The sequence below is a fragment of the Poecilia reticulata genome, chromosome 4 (assembly GCF_904066995.2).
Source record: "Poecilia reticulata chromosome 4, P_reticulata-male-v2, whole genome shotgun sequence".
Lineage (NCBI taxonomy): Eukaryota > Metazoa > Chordata > Actinopteri > Cyprinodontiformes > Poeciliidae > Poecilia > Poecilia reticulata.
The window spans coordinates 18,640,341-18,662,977 of record NC_088833.1 but is presented as its reverse complement, the minus strand read 5'-3'; the positions used below and the strand labels follow the sequence as shown (position 1 = coordinate 18,662,977).

The window sequence follows — 22,637 nt, the reverse complement described above, 5'->3', positions numbered from 1 at the left end:
GCCAGAACTGCTCCACAAGCCCTTCGATGGCTAAAAACATGAGACTTCCCAAAGGACATTTATCCAAATAAAAGTCGGAGGCATGTGCAGATTTGATTAATAATCTTTATTATGTCTGGATTAGAAAGAATCAGCAATAAATTCAAACATTGCTTTTGCATGCTACGTAACAATTTCACCAACCTGAAAGAAGAAATAAATAATAAAAATCTGTTGGATTCAAACTTCTAACCTGAACTGTCTGGAGTTAAAACTCTTAAGTAGAAAAACAGATGTTTCCTTTGAATGTACGACATTCCCAGCGAACCCAGTGACAAGAAAATAACAAGAAGTAAAGATGTTCTGCTCCACTTGCACAAATTCTCCTCGGCATGTCACTCATTAGAGGCAGCAGTCAAGTCATTACACATGTGAATTCAGAGAACTGTCCAGAAAACCTGGACTCTAAAGCAGCCTTTAGCAAAAAAGAAAAAAACAGAAGAAAAAAAAAGTTGTGTTTTCTAAAAGGGAACCAGAGCTGAGGTGCCAATATGTAGGTCATCACAGTTTATTGTTAGCTCAGACTACCAGACGGAGTCCGTACTTCTGAGCGCAAGATCCCAACCTTTGTGCAGCCTGTGGAGATAAAGATGGCACCATTCAGTCATTGTGTGTGGACTTATAACTCACAGCAGCAACAGTTACAGTCTGAGCGGTAAAGCTGGTCCGCCGTGGCGGCGGAGAAAGCAGAGAGAGAAGGAGAGGAGGCGGGGGGTGGAGAGGGGTAGTGGTATGTGAAGAATGCAGCTAAGGCAAACAGAAAGTCCCACACTCCTGTGTCTAATAAATATCAGGGCTTCCAGCTTTTCCAGTGCAAGGGGCAAATCAGAGAGCGGTGTCTCGATCGACACATGAGTCTGATTTGAGAGGATTTTCTTCTTTCTGCAAACATGTTTGACTCTGAGCCGGGCTCTGCTGCCTCCCTGTCCAGTTCACGCAGCACTGTTTGTTCCCAGGCCGGTCATGTGAATAGGAGAGGATGAGGGTAAACACACAGGCAGGTCTACGAGGGACATATGAAGTGGGGGAGGAGGGGATAAATTAGATTTACACCCACTCAAGGCCCATCATTTTGTGCTGGCAGGTGGGGGACTCGTGGATGTTTGCTCTCTCCTTTATGACAAACACTCCGCATGGTTCCTCAAAAGCACAACCATTTACACTGAATATTTGAAGTTGTAAATACAGCTAAAGATTAATGTTACCTTACTAATATGAGCTAAACTGTTTCTAGCAAGTGTCTCAAATATCCAACGTCTTCCGAGTTCAGTTGGACCATCCAGACAGACTATTTGTTCCATACTATATATTCCACACAGATGTGACGAAACCTCAGAATTATGACAACTTTAAATGAAGGCATCAGAGATTTGCCAGAAAATGTTAGTGAACACACCAAACAGGTCAGGAAAGGAAATGAAACATCCCAAATTGTAAACAACTTCACATTGCATTGCTGAATCCTCCATGTGAGAGTAGATAAACAGTATGGCGTAGCTGTATATGGACTGAGACGTGGTTGACCACCAACAAACCAGGCAAGGAGAACATTAATCAGTAAAGTAGCAAAGGTCCATAGTAACTGGAGGAGGTGCAGTGATCCACGGCTGACAGAAATGAAACAACTGAACTTTCTGTCCTACATGTAAAATGCCACGTTGGTCAGAAAACACATCATCCTAAACTCAGCAAGTCCAACGATGAGCATTGTGGATTTTTTTCTTGGACATTGGGGATGTGTATATGTCCATGCAATGGGCTACACAAGAATGAGGAATATAGATGACAATCATTAACACCTTCTGCATGGATGGTAATTTAATTAAATTCAATTTAAAAATACTTCATTGACCAAAAAAGGAAATTAAATGTACATGTAGCTAAATTCATTAAGAAATTACTGTTGATGGTGATGGCTGTGGGCAAGAAAGATTTTCTGTAGCGGTCTGTATTGCAAGGCTTTTGAAGTAGCCTCTGACTGAAGAAGAGGGAAGGTGGAAAAAAAAAAAAAAACGGTGGACAACCAACTATGATAACTGTAGCCCATTCAAGAGTTGGAGGTATTCACAAGGTAGAGGCAGTGTTTCATGAGCCTCCTAGCGTATCCCAGAAATGGGCTGCAAATGTCACATGTCCTTGTGTTGAGTGACTCCTCCTGAACCAGGAGCAATGTCAGAAGTCATTAACCTGGGCTAAGAGGTAATTACCTGCATAGGTAAATGAGGTAATTAATGCAAAAAGAGCCACCGTCAAGGATGCTGTTACTGTATGTGCATATCCTATACAGTACAGGGCCATGCCCTTGAGCAGGATTTTTTCACTGGAAATTAATTTTTTTCAGAGGAGCTGATTATGGAAGGGTGCATAATCATCAAAATTAACAGAAAACACTTGAAATGAACAACTCTGTGCGTAATGAATCGATATAATAACCAAAATGTACTCTTTTTTTAACTGAAATATAGAGATGAGTTGCCTTTCGGATGACATTCTGATTTATGTGATGCACCTGGATATTTAGCTTTACTCTAATGTTGAAGGTTGTTTCCACATTCACTGAAGAGAAAATCAGATTGCGGAGCTTTGAGGGTGACAAAACGATGAACCTACTACTGACAGATTAATCAATTAGTCCTGCTTGTTGTTTTTACTTCTGGGCTCATAGCCCTCACATCAGACCTTCTTAAACACACACACTCATAAAAACGTCCCGCCTCTCTCTGACCTCACCAATCATCTCTCTCCCTCCTGCTCACTCCGGCGCTCTCTGCTCTCCTCTCCGCACACCGTCTGTGATCCTCCTCAAACCCGGGACCAAAAACCTGCTGCGCACATTCCTGAGGACGACTATCTGGTCTGCTCATGAGCCTTTCATTCCCACAGACCAGGAGCCATCTTTGGAGATCACCTGGACACTCACACCTTTCACTTATTTAACTTTCTTTTCCCCTACCGGACTTGAACGACTTTTTTTTTTTTTTTTACCAGTCAGGGACGGACATCTAGTGTTTCTTTTTCTTGCCTCTGTAAACAAGCGACCAAAGTAATTATTATTTTACTAATATTTTAAATTATTCAACTGGGTTGACTAAGTAAGTTGGAAGTTGTAGCGCACGCTTTTTTTTTTTTTTTTTGCACAACCCATTTCTCTTTTTCCTCTACGTTTAGTCTTAAGTAACAAAAACAGGGAACAATGGCAGGTTTGAACTCTCTGGAAGCTGTGAAGAGGAAGATTCAGAGCTTGCAGCAGCAGGCCGACGACGCAGAGGACCGGGCTCAGGTCCTACAGAGAGAACTGGACGGTGAACGGGAGCTCCGGGAAAAAGTGAGACTATCTCCTCCTCCTGCTCTACTTCTTTCCTCTCACTTTTAACCCCACCGCTGCGCGCATACTTTTGGTTTTGTTGCTGTGGTGCGTCAGGCTGGTGAACTGGTTTTGGCAGGCTTCGCATGTACCTCCACGGGTGTAAAACGTCTCGTTATATCATGTCATTGATTCACTCGCGGGCGTGATTGTTCCACAATGCAAGGCGTTGGTCTGTAATGAAAAAAAAAAAAAAAAAAAAAGTTTGGATTCCTTCTTGCGCATGCGCAGTGTTGTCTGACTAGCAGAACTGAAGTGAATGAACCACGTAGACATCCACATGCAAAAGTTTAATCTATATGTGGACGCTGTTATGATATTGGTAACATTTTCATCGAGTTTCATGAGTTTTGACTACTTTTATATTTATTTGTTTTTTTTTAAGCTTCATTGGTGAGGCAGTAGCACATCAGCTGTTTGGACACTTTCTCACTGCAGCAGATAAGAAAATACAGAAGACATTGCTGGAAAAGATCTTCCTCTGATACATAATAGTCTGAGCGTTTTCTGTCATGTGTAGCAAGAAAACAGCTTGTTAAACAAGACAGTTATTTTCGCTGGCCTTCTCTAATCATGCTGACTTTTGAATATGTTGTGTTGATGTGACCAGTAGCTGTATTAGCATCATTTAAAGGGTTTTTATGCCAAACAAGGTGTGGGCCTGTGTGAGATTCTTGAGTAAAAGTCCCACAGTTTGAAATTTACAGAATGATCTAATAGCTGTTTTTTATTATTATTAAGTACTTTATAATTACAGCCATAATGTCTCTGGTGTTCATTTATTGTTGTTTTCAATTTTCAGGCAGATTTAAGCAAACATAAAGAAAACATGCTACGTTTAGCTGTATTTTCCAAGTCAGTATGGTTTTTTTGAACATCAGCCCTATAGAGTAACAAAAGCTGGTATTAGCTGGTTAGTTAGTTGCACAATTGGCTAGCCTGCATTCTGCTGCGTACCAGTCATGTTGTTTGTAGCTTCCACACTGTAGTTTCTAAACACATCATGCTTAATAAGTGTAATGGGTGACCAGATTAGTGAGACTTGTCAGCAAAGAACAAGTTTTGAAGCTGGATTTCAGCTGACTAGCACTGATCAGCAACATTGGCTGTATTAAAAAAAAAGTGATGATCTTTTAGTTTCCATAATTTAAATGACTTCTGTTTTTCTTTTTTTTCCAAATTTTTTCTTGTAATCATGGTAAAAGTGAGGTGGCCCTTTTTCTACCAGCTGACCAGCAATGTGAAGGAACTGGTAGAGGGGTGGGTTATTCTGCTTAAACAAAATGTATGAAAAGTGTGGTGAAAAATTTTAGCAATTCAGATACTGTAACTTTTCATAAGTGCTGGAATCATTGGTAACCGTAACTAGTTCCTGTCTTGGTAGAATTAGTTAGTAAAATCAAAAGAACTTAAACCAAACTGTCAAATAATAGAAAGATCACATATAACTGGGTTAAAAATGCATATTTTCAGCATTTTTAAATTATATACACTTTTTTCTTTTTCATACATGCCTGAAAACATGAACTAACAAGCTGTTTGGTTATTGATAAAAATCCTTTAGCTGATCAAAAGTCCAACCTTAGCATCAAACCCACCTTCTTCTGACCCAGCTGCAAACTGTCAAGGCAAAATAAATAATAGCAAGAACTTCAGCTTGCTTGTGTTTACATTTCAACACTCTGTAGTTACGTAACTTGGTCTGAAACTGGCAAACGTCATGGCTGAAGCTCCACAAAATGTGCCTGTTTGAACAAGTCAGAAATATTCACACTCGTGCTGCCTCTTTGACTCGGGCCACATCTGAGTTTTATGACTTAAAGCAGCAAAAGTAAAAGTAGTGCAAGGGGAAAAACTGCTTAGCAGCACAGTAGGGTATGGTTTTATAGTGCCATACCTTCTGGTTTGCGGGACCGGAGGGAAGATTCGAGGAAGAGTGGGAGGAGGGGAGGGTGTGGCTCTAAAGATATGGCTCCTGAACTGATGAAAGGAGCAGAGCCGTCGGAGGACTTACCGCCTTTTGTTAGGCTGCCTATTAGGTAACAGGGCACCGTTTCTTTTTTTTTTTTCACTTGACAATTGGGCGTTTGCCTGGCTTGTGGTGCAGACTTAAATATTGACATCTCAAATAATTATATCCCGTCTGACTTTATACATCTCAGAATGTTGCTAAATTGATTGAGTTTTGTCATTGCTTAATAGAAAATCTTGCGTTTGGTGTTTTTAAGTATTGACGGCAACAAAAACAAGTTAGAAACTTTAACAGAGGAGTTATTCTCTTTCAGAAGGTACCAAATCAAAGTTCACAGATGCATCAGCTCCGTCTTGCTGTTGAGGATTTCCACAGGGTGTCCTCCGACTTTGTTTGCCGCTTTTTGCAGAGGCAGCTTCAGACGTCGCACATTTCCCTCCGTTTGTGTTCACAGTCAGCCATTCCTTTGCACGCTTGTGTGGCGAGGTCGGTGTGGTCCCATATGCGAGTAATTAGGACAACCTGGAGTCATTTCTTTCTGCACAAAAACACCCTTTCATCCCAGCACGGGGAGATCAAAAACAGGAACCTCGCTGAGTACAATGAACGTGAAAGTGTGGAGCTATCAGGCCACCCTTTACCACATCTGTCACCCAAAAGAAAGAGAGAAAAAAGTAATAGCTTGATGTTGCATCTCATGTGGATTTGATGCTCGGGTGAAACTTTAAAGCTACTTTAAAAGAGGTGATCTGTTCCTGATTCGTCCATTAGACTTGTTTATTCCCCGCCATCATTCACAATGTGCTGTTCAGTTTTCCCTGTGGTTACTCCAGGGCAGGCTATAGATAATCATTCGCGCTCTGTGAGAGCTGCCTGGGATGCCCGGTTGGACCAGATTAGCTGCTTTTAGCAGCATGAAACTTTGTTGTGATGCTTTTAAGTAGTTGAATAATCAGAGGGAGAGCGGTATTAAACAGGCAATTCCTCTTTTGAAGTTAAAAAGTTCTTCTGCTTGTTCTGTGCGGTTTTGTTGGGAAGCAGGAACACAGTTCACCATGGTGACGGTTTGTTTTTATTTTCTCGGGTCTATTTCTAAAATCTCATTTAAAAAAAAAAAAAAAGAGGAAGTGAGACTCCAACCCTCACTGATGTATTCCCCCACCCTGACTGCCCCTCCCAGGATGTTGTCTGGCGACTCTGGTCCAGCACTTCCTGTACTTCTACTCCTAACGCTTCCTGTCCCTGAGCTCCATCCCAGATCAACAGGAAGATTAGTGCTTGAGGTGGGGTTGGATCTCAGATAGTTGTGTACGACTTTGGCGAAGCTTCAAGACTTTTGTATTCACTCCTGTGTCTTTCAAGTGTTATGATTTAGCAAAACAGGGAAGCCGTGAATTGTACTAATTGATAGAATATGTCTGTCAGCTTGTTTTTTTTTTTTTTACATCTGTATCTCCATATGAGATTTAATTCAATGTGTACATTTGAAGCTGGGAAAAGATCCTGAATAATTTCTGCGTGTAACACAAGTCCTTTTCGTCTGACGTGATTATGTATCAAAGCGCTAATCAATGAGAAGTCGTCACCCAGTCCTCTTTGAATGTAGACAGAATGTGAATCTCAGGTATGATAACCATGAGTAAAAACAATGCGGTTTCCTAGCAACACAGTTTGGAAACAAAAAAATTTGCGTGACCCGGTTTCACTTATCTAAAACAGAGCAGCAACAATTATTCCTGCTGCTGGGGGAAAAAAAAGTGATGTATGGATTATGATAGTTTTACTGCTCTTTCTGACTTGGCAGAGGTTCTCAAGTGCTTGTTCCACAGAATATTATACATTTTTTATTCTAATATTTATTGAGCGAGACTGGAGTTATAGGTTAGTCAGGCTATCTGCTCAGCTAGACTCTGTAATCAGCTATTGAACAACAAGCCTCAAAACATCACTATCTTAATAAGAGCTCCCTTAGTTTCCACGCCGTGCCGGTTTGTTTTGCTCATCATAAATATTTTCAAACAATCTTGTTTTTGCTGCAAGCGTGGAAAAAGTGTGCAGTTTTCTTCTGACAGCTTGGAGCAGCAGGTGCACTAGAGTTCTGTAAATTCTCGTCACTCTGGCATTTGGCAACATTTTATAGGAACAAAATTACGTTTTTATAATTTTGCAATACCTGAATATACCTTGAAGTGGGTAAATGCCTGATGCTCAGTCACCAGGAATCATGCACAGAACTAGGGAGACACTATATATTGCACATATATTGTCATGCCAATATCAGTGTGTGTAATATTTATGTGACAAAGATGATCTATAGTTGTTAGCTGCAACCTGCAGCTCTGGAGCTGCAAGTGACTCTTTAAACCTTTCAAATTGGGACTTAATAACTAGCTAAAAGTAATAATTAAAAAGCAACTAATGTGTTTCAACATAGATAAAATGGCAAATGCAGGTATTATCAGTTTTTTCCTTAAAACAGTTGCATTGGTTATTTTTTTAATAGAAAAATTTAATATTCCCTAAAGTAAAACATACAGAATGCCAAGATACCTCAAATGCTTCCAGATACTTTCACTCTCTGGTGAACTGCGGTATCGAGTCAATAGCTATGATATCATGACTTTCCATCAGGTTATCTTTAATTCCAGTTTTGCAACAAAACATGGCTAATTTTGATTTGATAACTTTTGCTCTGAAAGGCTAACGGACACACCTCCTGCTTTTTTACCCTGTGATCTGTTTGCATGCATTCCTTAGATCTAGTTTCTGCAGTGGAGTATCATTCTTGCTGCTTTCCCACTAAACCAGGTTTCCTTTGTTGGATCGTTTTTTGCATTTAAAAGACCTTTTGTTCAGGGAAAACTCTAGTGGCACATTTAACTAAATGCGAGGTTACTTTGCAATTAAGTGCTGCATTGCTGCAGTTTTTCAGCTGGCCTTCTAACACTCTTGCAGATTCTCTGGAAAAGGCTATTTCCTGATTCCGATGTTTTCTTTGGACCTACTCCCTGGGAATAGCTCAACTTTCCAAATATAAACGCCACATGTTGATACTTTCTGGCGGTTCGTGGCATTTGGAGGAACACCCCCATGTTAGTGGCTTCGCTGATTATGCAGGCCAAGGCTGTGGGTTCTCCCTCGAGTGAAGAGCAGAATATATTTATGCATTTAGGGCAAGCTAGGCTAAATTTGTCGCGGTGTCAGTAAATAGTATTTAGAAAATGTGAGTAATGGTTTGGCACCTGGCAGTCAAGCAGCACAGGAAACGATGAGGAATGGGGAGTCCTGCAGGACGCTTGCTTCTTTCTTTTACCTTAAAAGAACTGCAAAGAGTTCAGCTGTTTGTGTAACTTGTAAGAGCTTTCTATTAATTCAGAGAACTCTGCTTGGCATTAAAAACCAAAGGAAGAACCTCTTGAAAGTTCGATAAGGTGCTGAGCAGTGGTGGCAGATTACATTCAGCTCAGAGAGAGCGCTCTTTGTTGAGCTTGTCTTGGATGTTTAATGACATTCTTTTACATATCATGCCTCCTAACAGAGCAGCTTATACTCAGTGCAGCTGCGTTTGCATGCCAGGTCTTTACAGACGGAGATTGTCTCTCTTACCATCGCGTATTCGCACTGAGCACAGCCACCATCTGTGTCAGGAATAACTTTCCCAGAACCCCAGCAGCACCGTGCAGCTCATTAACCCACTGCCCTGAAATCGCCCGCTAATTGGATTCCTCTTTCATTTGTCCTTGATCCGGACTGCAGTGCATGAAATGCACCCAGGTATTAAGAAAGTCACTCTGAGTGACTTTCTGTGTTGCGTGCTGCGTCTCCATGCGGTGAGGTTTCAGCACTGCTTATCTTGCAAAAGAAAATGCGTCTAAAGAGCGAGACCGGGACAATACCTGCTGGTATTATTGATTAAATTGTCTGCATATGCCATTACCTAGAGCCATTACTCAGCCGTCACGCACCAAGCTCAGCAACAACACAATGACGCAAAAACACTCTCTCAGTATTGTATTGGCGAGTGCAAGTTGTCTCCTTGAATGCAATATTTGGTTAGAGATCATATTTCAAGTGTAATGGACTCACTCCGCCTGACAGTAGTACATTTACCTATTTAATTTCTAATTGAACTCCGTGCACATGGGTAGACACTACGGCTCACAGAAACTCGTAGTAAGTACTACTGATAGAAAAATGTGGGCCAATTGTGGTAAAAATGGTCATAACATTCCGCTATGATACAGCAACTTCACATTTAACCTGATGCCATGTAGTGAATATGGCTGGAAAAAAAGCCAGTATTGTTTGCATTGCTATTCATTCATGTTATGGCAACATTTTCAGCTGCTGAAAAAGTACATGGAGAACGATCGCTTTAAAATCACAGTTTTTGCTGTTAATGGAGATGTTTGTTTTTTTTGTGTACCTGCATCTTCTATGTGATTATCACAAAAGCTGCAGCAGTTGCATTATATGCATGTTTCTTAGCGAGAAGATAAATCAAAGAATCCAGATTTAATCAAGCATTACAGAAGTAGCTTAGTAATACACAGTCTGCTACAGTGTAACAAGTCTTCCAGGCTTGTTTTTGAACTGTATCTGAACAAGTGTACATGAAGATGAACAGATGCACCTTTACACTCTTTCTGCTAATCCTTTTATTAGAGATGCACTGATCAGGCTTCTCCAGGTCAAAGTCGATGTTTCCCGTTTAGCTTGTGCTCCCTTTGATCTGTTCTGATGGGGCTACAGGTTTATAAAGAATATAATAAATAACTTGGAATAAAAACTCTGCTGCAGTTTTTTTGATCGGAGTAGTTTCATAAATTAAAATGACAACTGCTCTTGGTTCACACATTTGTAGACTAAGAATGGTGGAAAATGTTATGCTTGGTGCATTTATTGAACACGTAATAAAGGATAATTTCTAGATTATATTTTCTGAGTTTCTTCTGAGAAGCGTTCCTGCGCTTTAATCACCTGGTTGCAGTTTTAGGAACAATTAAATCTGTAGGATTTAATCAGATGATGGAAGAGATCAAACTATGTTCACCTTTTACTCAAAATATCAAAGAAGTTGTGTAAAGATGATAGCATAGAGGGCGAATAGTGCCTTCAACATGTAATTTGATATTTGTACCCAATTAATAGTTGATAAAATGTTCAGATCATTCAGGTGGTAACGCGAAGAAATATTTCAGGATTCATTGTGAACTTTGAACTATCTCTGAGGCTGAATAAGGAGTGGTTCTGACCTTTGATTGGACTATAGGTTGAGGTAGTTTTCTGTGCCGAGGTTTATAAATTTTCTTCACGTTACTGTTTCACTTTGCTAACACTTTTCCATCATAACGTTAACTTGTAACATAAGGCACTGCCATTTTCTCTGGCTTTGTGAAGCACAGAGTAACTCAGCTCCCCCATGTGTTGCTTCTCACTGGCTGAAAGACTCTAAAGCCATAAATTGTAGACCTGCACCATATTTTTCTAAGTGGTTAAAGTGTCCCAGTGTTTTGTGGAATAGCAACGGAGCTAAAGGAAATATTTTCGCTTGGCATATTTTTCAGATTACAAAGACCCACTGTGATATTTAATGTGAGGTGTTCTGTTATATCTTGTATCCATGTAAAATTGATATAAACTGCACAATTAAACAATTATTAAAATGTAGTAGTTTGATGTACACATTTTTGTTTCTTTTTAAAGTAGTATTTCTTAAAAGATTAAAAGAAAGGGTGGAAGGGTGTTGGAATAACCCTAGGAAATGGTGATTCAGCCTTAATGTCCTTTGAGTACCTCTCTCTCTGTGTGTGTGTGTGTGTGTGTGTGTGTGCGCGCGCGCACATGTGTGTGTGTGTGTGTGTGTGTGTGTGTGGGGTGTGTGTGTGTGTGTGGACATTTTTGCTTATTGTCACAATCCTACTCAACCACAAGCATTCTCCAGAGTTTGTTTACCTTATAAGGCAGAGTGACTCCATTGCTGTGGGAGAATGCAAAGTGGGTGCTAAGGGAAGAGGCGTGGCCAGATCTCTGCATCGCTGAAGGAGAGAACAATCAAAGGGAGGAAATGAAAGAATGGTGAGCTGCCAACTTCCTGTCACCTATTCCAAGATCCTCATATTGAAGCAGTGAGGTTGGTCGTTCCAGTTAGCTCTTGTTACTGGTAAATCACTTTGCAAAGACTCAGGAAAGCAGCTTCTTAAGCTACAGCTGCACCCTGAGGGCTTTCAGGTTTCCCCCTATATTGTCATGCATCATAGAGTTGGAGGTATGAGAATATGCCCAGTACACACATAAACTTTTGATTTTAACACAAAGCTGTCGGTGTGCATGAGGGGATCCCCCTACCCCCCTTTCATGTTTGTGAAAGTCTGATGACAGATAAGCCACCAGGTTACACCTTTTTGACTGTGTGTAAGGGCAGGTTTCACTGTAATAGTGTGAACTGGTTTGTGTGGTTCTTTTCTTACTCTTGGTGACAGACAGGAACGCAACAGACTGGCAATTATATCTGTGTGTTTTCAGAGCCTGTCAGTGTCTGTGGCAGCATGGCTGACCTGAAGCTCATGAGTGACGTTTTTTTTGTTTCTGTCCATGTCGTCCTTCTTGCCTCATTCGGGACGCCGGGAAATGACGGGATCTGTTGTTTCAGGCTGCAGTTTAATCCTGCGCAACGTTTCTCACCTCCCTGATGGCGTAACGATGGATGCTGATGAGAATTCAAGATGCTCTGAGAGATTTATTTCTCGTTCATTCATTCTGCAGCGGGCTGGCTTTCCCCTCCCGTGTGCTAACGACGCTGTGACAGGCATTTCCTGTCTGGTATCAGCGGCCCTCCCTTGGCACGATATGCAGAGAGGAGATGGTTTAAATATTAGTGGGGACGATTTGGTTTGAGTCAGAATAAGGAGAAAAGAAGGCTAAAAGCGACATTTTCATTTCCTGACATATGAAAGAAAGAATAGCTTAGAACACAAACACACAGAATGCTCTTCTTCTTCACTAAGATCTTAGCCACTTTTTGCGGTTCCTCCTTTCCTTTTCATTGAGTCTTTTCAGTTTCAGCCATTGCCTTGCAGAATGACTTCACCAACCTGCAAACTGAGTGACAAAACCCCTCTGACTGTTGAACTGACTCCTGGACTCATGATTGGCTAATGAATCACTGACCTACTAACTGCAGTGCTGCACCTTCAGCTGCTTTGTCTGGACGTAATTGTGACGTTTAATGACTTGTTGTGACCATTCAAAGGTCCGCCCTCCGTGGTGGACTCTAGAGTCCAGTCTGAAAGCAGATCACTAGGAGATTATAGCCGTTTCCTGCCGGGGAGATTCTTGTTTAGTTGAACCTTTGCTTCCACTTTTCTCCTCTGTTTACGGAGAGCAGATGAGGGGAAAAACTAATTTGCCCTCCCTGCTTGGCCGACTTCTGCATCCACCAACACCGGAAATTGAGTTTTACTAGGCATTTCATTCAGATGCCACAGAAGATTTACGTTGCAGGTCACACTTGGCTCAGTAGACAGCAATGCTGTTCCAGCTGTTATTTATCAACTCATTGATTGGCATAACAAGAGCAGCTCACCAACATATGGTGTTTTTGTAGTCCACCTACAGCTGAGCATTGCCTTTGTTTGGATTCAGACAATTGGTGTTGAATTATTAAAATGCCTAAATGATAAAGCTGAATATTTCCCTGTCCTCATGGCGCCATGGTCATGCTCTTGTGGTTATATTTGAATATCTTTTAACGGATGTTTTGTGAGAAAGAGCCAAGTTAAATGCGTGTGTACAGTTGGGGCTGATTGTCCTCAACATTTTATTATTTTTTTTCAGGTTTTTTATGGCAGTAGTGGCTTTTATTCAACCGTAGCATCACAGACAGAATGAAGAACAGAGAGACGAGGGGAAGACATGAAGCATATGAGGCAGGGAATTGAACCAGGGACAACTGCGTTGAGGACTGTACCCTTAATTTAGGATGGTCCTGCTCTAATACTGAGCCATGCAGCGCTCCATCCATCTTTTTCTGTTTTATTAAAAAAACAGAAATGGTTTGGTGGAAACTTGTCATAGTCAGGAGGAACTTGGTCAGTGGTGACTGCTGCTCTCCTTTAAGTTGCTCATTAATCCTCCCTAGCGCTCATGTTTGGTCATATACAGTATATAGATTTTCTATAAATACGGAAAAAGAAAACAAATTATTGAAAGATATTTATGTTTCCAGACTCTTCCTTCTCTCAAATTCTAAGGGATCCATCCATTCATATGACAGTCTGTCCGTCCATTCTTCCTCTCCTTTACAACTTTTTGCAGATTATATATTGAAAGCTTTGCCACTTCAGAAATATTTCACATCAATTCTTAGGAAAAGTTTGCATTCAAATGCTTTAATATGAACCTGGGAGTTTTGACATGAAGTATGTGTTGAAACCAACATTTATTTCTTGAGCAAAATGTCAATAAATATTTTCAAAGCAAAATAAAACAAACAAAAGACAGGAAACAAGACTTTGAAGATACGGAGTCACTCTAATCATCTTCATGTTTTTGTTTAAATTTTCAGCTCTGCCCTCTTCCTGTCATTTTCTTCTTGTTTGACAGGACACTGGTTGGACGTTTTCTTATAGAAATGTCTGACTAAAGTTCTCTTCTTCCTCCCCATCTTGTCCTGCAGGCAGAAGGTGATGTCGCAGCTCTTAACCGTAGGATCCAGCTGGTGGAGGAGGAATTGGACCGAGCCCAGGAGAGGTTGGCCACAGCGCTGCAGAAGCTGGAAGAGGCAGAGAAGGCCGCAGATGAGAGCGAGAGGTCAGATCTGTTTCCTTTAGTTATACACCTGGCTTTCACGTTGCAAATAATCAACGTAGGAGTCGTTTTGGAACACGGATCCGTTGTCTTTTCTTCATATCAGAGGGATGAAGGTGATCGAGAACAGAGCGATGAAGGACGAGGAGAAGATGGAGATCCAGGAGATGCAGCTGAAGGAGGCCAAACACATCGCAGAGGAAGCTGACCGTAAATACGAGGAGGTAAAGATGCTTCCTGCTCATTTGGTTCTGCTGCATCTAGGAAGTAATAAGGCTGGATTAGGGTGCAGAGTTGGAGAGAATTGCGCACACCTCCAAATTGTGCCTGAACTCGGCAGATTTGTGATTGTCTGGTGACTAAATGAAGTACTGAGGTTTTCACACTGCAGGTGAAATTAAACTTGGATCAGTCTGTAAAAAATAAAAATAACTAGCACCACATCACCGATGATCATGAGGAGGAAGTGTGAGAATCGTCTAGAAGGATATGACTGAAGTTGATCAAGAAAGCAATCTTGCAACCTTTTCCAGAATTATTATTCTTTAATGTGGAAAAAGTTTGGTAGTCTGTCCCAAATGTAAGCAGCATAATGAAATCTGTCCTCCCACCCCAAACTGTAATAAAACGTACCCCGTTTTGTGTCAGGTGGCTCGTAAGCTGGTGATCTTGGAGGGGGATCTGGAGAGAGCCGAGGAGAGGGCTGAACTTGCTGAATGGTAAGACGAAGATGCACAGTAAAACATATTTACAGCATATGCACTTAGAAATGTCTGTAACACTTTATTTGAAAGGGTGTGCATAAGACTGACATGACACTGTCATAAACATGACATAACATCTGTCATGAACATAAAGAAGTCTTTATGAATGTTTATGACAATTGTCATGAAGTGTCATTTGGTAAATAACGACACTTTTAATGCAAAGTTGCTCTAAAAGTTGCATTAAAAGTCAATTAAAAATGCCAACTTTGCATTAAATTATCATAATTTTAAAAAACATGCAAAGTTGGCCCTTTTAATGGACTTTTAATGCAACTTTTAGATCAACTTTGCATTAAAAGTGTCATTATTTACCGAATGACACTTCATGACAACTGTCTTAAGCATTCATAAAGACTCCTTCATGTTCATAACAGATGTTATGTCATGTTTATGACAGTATCATGTCAGTCTTATGCAGACCCCTTCAAATAAAGTGATACCGAAATGTCTTAATGTTTATGTTTTAGTTGTCTATTATAGCTAAGTGTGCTTCTGCTTTATTTATTTATTTATTTTTTGTTTTTGTGCAGTAAAGCCAGTGACCTGGAGGAGGAGTTGAAAAATGTGACCAACAACCTGAAGTCCTTAGAAGCCCAAGCGGAGAAGGTGAGAGTCCACAACAAAAACACCAGACACACATGTTCAAGTGATGAGTCCCAACTTTTGCATGCTAAAGATTTACATGCAAACTAAAAATCCACATAACCAATTTTAGCTTGCAACGGATTAAAAAACAAGTTTCATCTGGAATCCAACAGAGCTGGCGTGAAACATTGCAGCACAAAATATAAGTTTAGAAAGCCTGAATACATAAAAGAATCATTATAATAAACAAAGGGTCCGACTCTGAGAACATGGATCCTGTCATTTTGGTCACACTTGGCTCAGTAGATGGTAATTCAGGCAAACTGCAATACATCACTAACATGTTGTTTAATACCAGTTCTGTAGTTGCTTAGTATAACTATGTCCTCCTTTTTGTACAACCATGTGTTTTTCTGTGTCCTGTGGAGAGAAAGCCCATAAAAGTCGTGATTTATACACAATTAGACACCAAGACATTTAGGGTTTATTGGCAAATAGGGCTGCAACTAATAATTATTTCAGCAATCCATTGCCTTATCAATTATTCTGATGCTTAATTGGATACAATTTTAATTGTTTAATAAAATTGCATTCTGTAATCTTTCCCCAAATACCCATAAATGAAATCTAAATCATTCAACTGCATAAATAAAATCCACCCATGTTTTATTAGATGTTTTTATGCATGCAGCTAATCTGTGAAAGCCTCAGATTTATTTGAACATTAGAGAACAAACAGCATCATAAAGACCAAGGAAAGGCAGCAGTCTGGTCTGTTCATCTTAAAATGGTTAAACCAAGGCACAGCTTTCTAAACTAGTCAGATATCCAAGCTGACAAGGAAGAGGAAAAAAATGACTTTAGTCAAAGATGCGGCTAGTCGATCGTTTGTCACTCTGGAGGAGCTCAAGAGATTCAGAGCTCAGGTGGGAGAATCTGCAGACAACATGACAAATAGTTGTGCAATCTTCAAATCTGGGCTTTATTTAAGAGCCACGAGGCAAAAAATCAGTGTTGGGTAAAAAAAAAAAGCTACAAGAAGTGAAAGCCATAGACGGGACAGAGAGGAAGGCTGCTCTGGTTGGATGAAACCAGAAATAAGACTTTATGGTCTAAAAATAGTGTCAGCATAATGCTGTGAGGAGTCAACTTAGAGTGTAAAGCTGGTTTGAAATGACTGAGCTTGGATTATTTCGTAATGAACAAGCAGAAATGTCAGCCTGCTGATGCGCAGAGCTGATCGACGACATGCACAGTTCAAAATCGTGCCTGTCGCATAAAATCCTAATGAATCGCATTGATGTGTGTGATTGCTACGAGACAAAGATTGAAGGTAAAGACACTGCAGGGCGTTTCTGCGAATGCCAACTGCCCTTTTGTTTTCACTTTCCTCCCAAGGTCAGGCATGCAGTATGACAGCATGCCAGGTTAACCGCATGCCTACTTCCCCTTTGCGTTGCAGTATACGTTATGCTTTTACGCATAACGTATGCTGCGTTACGGGCAGTCGGGCCCGTCATGGTTGACAGCACAGTCGTTTGTTCCCAGAACATACCAACGTATTTGCCTCCGAGGAACTTAACCTGTCTCCTGTCTGGTGAGCTGAAGAAGTTCACACTCAGCTAATCTGCAGGTGAACGCAAGTGGAGACATGTTTAGATTTCTGCCACTGAGTTTTCTGTTTTTCTGCCTTAACAGTACTCAGAAAAAGAGGACAAGTATGAGGAGGAGATCAAAGTTCTGACTGACAAACTGAAGGAGGTGAGATCCAGATGTTCCTCTCTGATTATACTGTCATCTCATATTTCCTCCCCTCTTCACATCCTTAAGACTTGAAACAAAACAAACGTGTTTATTTTTATGGCAGTAAGGTGGTCGTTTATGTGTTGTTGTTTTTTTAAATGTCTGAGTTATGTAAGGGAGACATTTTCTAACTGCAAAACACCCAGATAAGAATGTGTAAAACTTTTCCAGTGGTGCATGCTGGATTACTTTGTCAAGGCTCGCTGACTTTGTGTGTGTGTGTGAACTCCATCCAGGCTGAAACCCGAGCAGAGTTTGCAGAGAGAACAGTGGCCAAACTGGAAAAGTCCATCGACGATCTGGAAGGTATGCAAGCATTACCAGTCTGCGTAACGTGTAGACGGATTATGGTGTTCGCTACTCAAGTTAATGCATTTTTAATACAAGCAGCTACAGTTTTGGTAGAAATCTTGAAGGAGTGGAAACATCCTTTTGAGGGGGAAATAAAAAAAACAATATGTCCAAAAGCTATAAAAACTGGCCACAAAATCTGAAGAGATCCTCTTTTCCAAGGCTGCAAAGAGGACAGTATGTGCTTTCATGTTTTGTAGGTCAGCATTATTTAGTTGATGAACCACAGGGAGCTCACTTTATAGCGTTATTGGAGCAGCTTTATGAGACACTCAGAGCAAGCTTGAACGCTCGCAGCTCACCCGGCAAAGAGGGCTGCTAGCCTAATTAGACATGCATCATTCTTTTAATCCAAGCATTCTACCTCTTTTGTAAAAGCCTGACCTAATTTTTTTTCTCCTTGTCTTCTCCATATTTTCTCTGCTCCTTCCTGCCTCCGCCTGTCTCTCATGCTGCTTTTGGCTTGTCTGTGTTGCTGCTGTCCTTGCCACCTGCCTGTACTCGGCTGTGGACCTCTGTGACCTCCAGACGAGCTGTATGCTCAGAAGCTGAAGTACAAGGCCATTAGCGAGGAGCTGGACCATGCCCTTAATGACATGACGTCTCTTTAGGCGTCTTCTGCTCGCTCCGACTCTCCTCTGTCGCACTCTGTGTAGCTTTTTCCCTGCAGATCATATGTGCCTTTTGCTCATCTTGCTTTGCTCAACTGTTTCATTAAAGTCTCTTTATTTCCTACTTTGCAGCATTTGTCTCTGTTCTTTGTTACTACTGTAAAATAAACCTTCCCCCCCCACTCCCTTTTTTTTTTTTTTTTTGGTCAGTAAAACCTCAAACTTTTTTCATTGGGATTTCAGTGAATGGACAAATCCAAAGTAGTGCATAATTGTGAAGTGGAAACAAAATCATACGTGGTTTGAAAATTTTTTGAATGAAAAAATGTGGTGCCCATTTTGCATTGAGCTCCCTTTACTGTGATACCTTTAATTCATAAAAAGAGTCCACTTGTGTCATTTAATCTCGGTATCAACACAGCTGTTCTGTGAAGGTCTCAGGGTTTCTCAGAAACATTGGTGAACAAAAACCATCATGAAGACAAATACAGGGAGGGTGAGGGGGTTGGCGGGGTCCTGATTCAACTTTTTCTCTTCCAGTACCAATATTACAGCTTTTAGTCAGTACCGATATTGACTCGATGCAATATCAGCATGGACCCGTACATGCACACACTTGATCAAGTGCTATTACTCGAAACAGAGACAAATAGTCAACAACAGCCATGAGATCAACTGACCCATTTTTTATTAGCCAATGGGTCTTCATGCGCTGCTGGGTAGAAATGCTGCATCAGAGTGCTTCTATCGGCATGCGCATATTGGAGATATTAGACGCAGGCCGATATGTACCAATACTTTTTTATTTTTTTGGTTGATATGAATATCGGATAAGGACAACCCTAATTGAAGAAACAGCCAATAGCCCAGGTAGAGAATTATGGAGAAGTTTGAAGCAGATTAGGTTATTAAAAAATATCTCAATCCATCATCCAAAAAAGGATGTAGCGCAACTACAAACTGGCTGGCTGGGCAAGAAGAGCATTAATCAGACAGCCTGGTACCTTTGGATCTGCAGAAATCACCAGCATGGGTGGGGAATAATATATTCTCGCATTACCTAAATTTGGATGAGTGCTGAGAGAAAAGTATTATTGGAATACAAGCTAACGTTTGCAGCCATGTGTTGGAAGATGCTGTGGTTTGACGAGACCAAAGTTTACAGTAACATTTTGGCTTGCATACGAAAAACACTTGTTAGGTGGAAAGCTAACGCCACACGTTGCCTTGGACACAACATCCCTACGGTGGCAGCATTATGCTGCTTTTCTAGATGGGAACTGGAAAGCCGGTCAGAGTTTGTGGAAATATGGACGAACTGTGCAAAACAATCCTTCAAGTTGGAGGCTGTAAAACGCTGAAGACTGGGGCCAGGTTCATAATCCACCACAACAAACGACGCTAAGCATTCAGTCAGAGCTGCAGTTGAAACCATTTTTATGTATTTGAATGTGTCGATCAAAAACACTCTGCAAGGCCTTCACAATTATGCACTACTTTACTAAATTGAAACATGTAACCCGAAAATATGACGGCATTTATGTGGTGTGGATATTTTTGGAACGCACTCGTTAAAAAGTTTTTCTGATTTTATTATAACAAGGCATTTGGTTTCTGTTGTATTTAGCACATATGAGAGTCATGTATACAAGGTGAGGCTTTCTGTTATATTTACTGTAATTTTAGTTTGAATTAATACAAATCGCAGCCCCCTGTAGACCTTTAGGACGCTTGGTTTAAGTAAAACACCTCTGCAGTCCTCTAATGTAGCCATAATATATTCTAACAGTCAAGCAGCCACTTTATGCATGACAGGCACCGTGTTGTGGTTAAATTTTTGCATGTGACTCAGCTTAACCCGAGTACCTATTCAAAACATCAGTCCAGGAAAACGGTGCTCTGTGCAGACTGAGCTGCATCATTATCTGCTTTTTAGGAGCTCAACGTGTCACTTTTGTTCTCTTTCCAGAGAAATTATCACATGCCAAAGAGGAGAACCTGGGCATGCACCAAGTCCTGGACCAGACCCTGCAGGAGCTGAACAGCTTATAAACGCCTGGAGAGGAAGATGGAGAGGATGAGATCGTCATTAACATTCCATTAAAGCGTTCGACTCCATTCCACATTTCGAGCTGTAAAATCGTTTCTCCCCACATAAAACGGGGAGGATTAACTTAATGCTTGTCCCTTGGTGTTATGTTTTTTTTTTTCTTTTGTCCCCTCCTCTTTCACATTGCTTAATTTTTATTCCCACTTGAAATTGCAGGAATTTCTTTCGAAAAAGATTTTTGAATACTTATTTAGAAAGAGCCGTGATAAATTCACCCAGAGAAAACGGGTTTTTGATAGAAGTCCTACAGGTTGAATTGCTCAGGCAGTTTGTTGCCGACACAAAAGTCGCTCATGTTTGTTTTTAGAAGGATGCAATTTAAGACATTTTACTAATCTGTGCCTGTCTGATCCGCATCCTCCTAAATCTGCTTGGGTTTTAATCTGCGTGGTCGCCTGGCTGATGGAAAGGTTTTCAGTAATAAACACACTATGAAGGCACAAGCTGCTCCTTCACTTTAATCTTATTTACGATTAATCAGAGTCCTGAACTTCAGAGCAGCTCTGACCAACTTGAGGACATTTTGGATATCTACAGTGTGTCAAACCTTTTCATAATTTGGGTATCATGCGAGCCGGAGCAGGCTGCACTACCTTTCCTACCGTATCAGAACACTTGAGCGAGCTTAACCCCAAATCAGGAGCTCAGTCACGTCTCATCAACCATTGATAACTATTGTATATAGTAGGAGAATGTTAGGTATGTGACAAGTTGTAATGCTCTGAATATTTTTTTTTTGTTTGCTTTTATGCCACTTCTTTATTTTCCAAGGGAAATGCAAAGACCAAAGAACACATGACACAGACAATTAAATCTTTAAATGTTTTATTTTATTTTTTGTGATGGTCTCAGCTTATGTCAAGGCCTAGGAGGGGGCCTAAAAATTTGATTGAGGCCCTGTTCTTTTTGTTTCATTTACCACCCCCTCCATGTTCAGCCCTCAATAAATGTTTTACAGAAGTTCTGATTCATTTGACTCCTTTTGCATTTTGAGGTTTTTCTGTGCTATAATTGCCTTCATACATTTTTCACTGAGCATAATGGAGTGTACAAGCGTGGTCCTATGTTCGTGTCGTCATTAAAACCCACAAGAGGGTCAAATTACCCCGAAATTACAAGTTGCAAATAGCATAGAGGTGATGTCTCTATTAAGCCACACGGAGTGGCTCAGATCTTTTCATGGTCCCCTCTGCTGCCTCCTAGTGGCTGTCATGGCAAATTGCATCTCAGGAACATTTCTTCCTGAAGGCACAGCCTAAGTGGAGAACAAAATAATGTTGACAACCCCCAGAGATTTAAAAACTGAACTGATGTGCCTTATTGTAAGGACCAGTTTGTGGCACACTGCACCCACCTGCTGTCAGTCTGCATTTCCCCCCTCGTGGCCTGCAGAGGATCACAGAGCAGCCGGGGCAGGCCACCACTGTGTGGGCATGGCTGAAGATGGTGGAGATCCTGTAGCAGCCTAATAATGTTGAAGAAGAATATTACTAATCTGTGAGATTTGTTGTGTGACAGACAGTGTGCTTTGGGGAGGTGGTTACCTATGCATTTGACATCCATGAAGTAGGAGTTGGGGTTCTGCACCAGCCTCTTCTTCTTGTGTTTCCTCCTCTCGTCTGCCAGACTGGGGTACAACAAGTCCTTTGCCAGCTGAAAAGTTCAGCAGAGCATTCCCAAATGATGGTCTTTACAACTGATTTGACATCCTGAGGTGAGATTTGTGGTAACTGAACAGGATCCCAAGATATTTGAGGTTTACTGCCCTCTGCAGTCTGATGAATGAATTACTAGTTGAAGCAAAGAAACATGTCCAGACAAGTTCCTAAACCTTTTGTAGCAGGCATAGGAACGACACATATGATATAACTGCATATCTTTGAAAAATAGCCTAATACAATACAAGCAAACAACTTTAACTTATACTGTCACTTTAAATCTGCCTGTCATCAAAATATGTTCATATATATTAATATTTGTGCAGTGATAATCCATCAGTGAAAACTAAACTGTAAAACATATTAAAACTAGTAAGGAAACAGATACAATTGGATACATATTTACTTACAGACATGATTATTGAAATCAGCCCAGATGTTTTGTCCAATACAAAAGAGAAGAGTTGAAGTGAGACTAATCTGCTCCGTGATTCACCTGCTCCTTTCACAACTCTGAGGTTTGGTGCTGAAGGAGGTTGAGCAGAGGCAGGTCTGTCTGTGCAGGGGAG

At 40.8% G+C, this 22,637-nt stretch overlaps 2 protein-coding genes across 5 annotated transcripts in view; one reads left to right on the top strand and one right to left on the bottom strand.

Moving 5' to 3' along the window:
- tpm4a (tropomyosin 4a) overlaps positions 1 to 21,370 on the top strand; it is a 26,902-nt gene extending 5,532 nt beyond the window's left edge. Inside the window, exons 1-8 of one of the 4 annotated variants that reach the window (XM_008406920.3) lie at positions 2,780 to 3,364; positions 14,053 to 14,186; positions 14,290 to 14,407; positions 14,832 to 14,902; positions 15,481 to 15,556; positions 17,234 to 17,296; positions 17,575 to 17,644; positions 18,218 to 18,424. In XM_008406920.3, the coding sequence (XP_008405142.1) occupies positions 3,233 to 3,364; positions 14,053 to 14,186; positions 14,290 to 14,407; positions 14,832 to 14,902; positions 15,481 to 15,556; positions 17,234 to 17,296; positions 17,575 to 17,644; positions 18,218 to 18,300 (747 nt within the window). In that variant the 5' untranslated portion in view covers positions 2,780 to 3,232 and the 3' untranslated portion in view covers positions 18,301 to 18,424. Of the gene's footprint in view, positions 1 to 2,779; positions 3,365 to 14,052; positions 14,187 to 14,289; positions 14,408 to 14,831; positions 14,903 to 15,480; positions 15,557 to 17,233; positions 17,297 to 17,574; positions 17,645 to 18,217; positions 18,425 to 20,269 lie in introns of those variants that run through there. The other 3 variants (XM_008406918.3, XM_008406916.3, XM_008406917.3) reach the window with 3 other exon arrangements.
- Positions 21,219 to 22,637, bottom strand: LOC103463530 (small ribosomal subunit protein eS27-like). The gene is made up of 4 exons (XM_008406921.3): positions 22,479 to 22,637; positions 21,955 to 22,063; positions 21,765 to 21,875; positions 21,219 to 21,665 (listed from the first exon to the last, which is right to left on the bottom strand). The coding sequence occupies exons 1-4, from the start codon at positions 22,482 to 22,484 to the stop codon at positions 21,637 to 21,639; spliced, it is 255 nt and encodes an 84-aa protein (XP_008405143.1). The 5' UTR covers positions 22,485 to 22,637; the 3' UTR covers positions 21,219 to 21,636.

Coding starts and splice junctions, on each gene's coding strand:
- LOC103463530 (XM_008406921.3), bottom strand. Junction 21,876..21,954: donor CATGGATGTCAAATGCATAG/GTAACCACCTCC, acceptor CAACATTATTAG/GCTGCTACAGGATCTCCACC. Junction 21,666..21,764: donor GAAATGCAGACTGACAGCAG/GTGGGTGCAGTG, acceptor TTCTCCACTTAG/GCTGTGCCTTCAGGAAGAAA.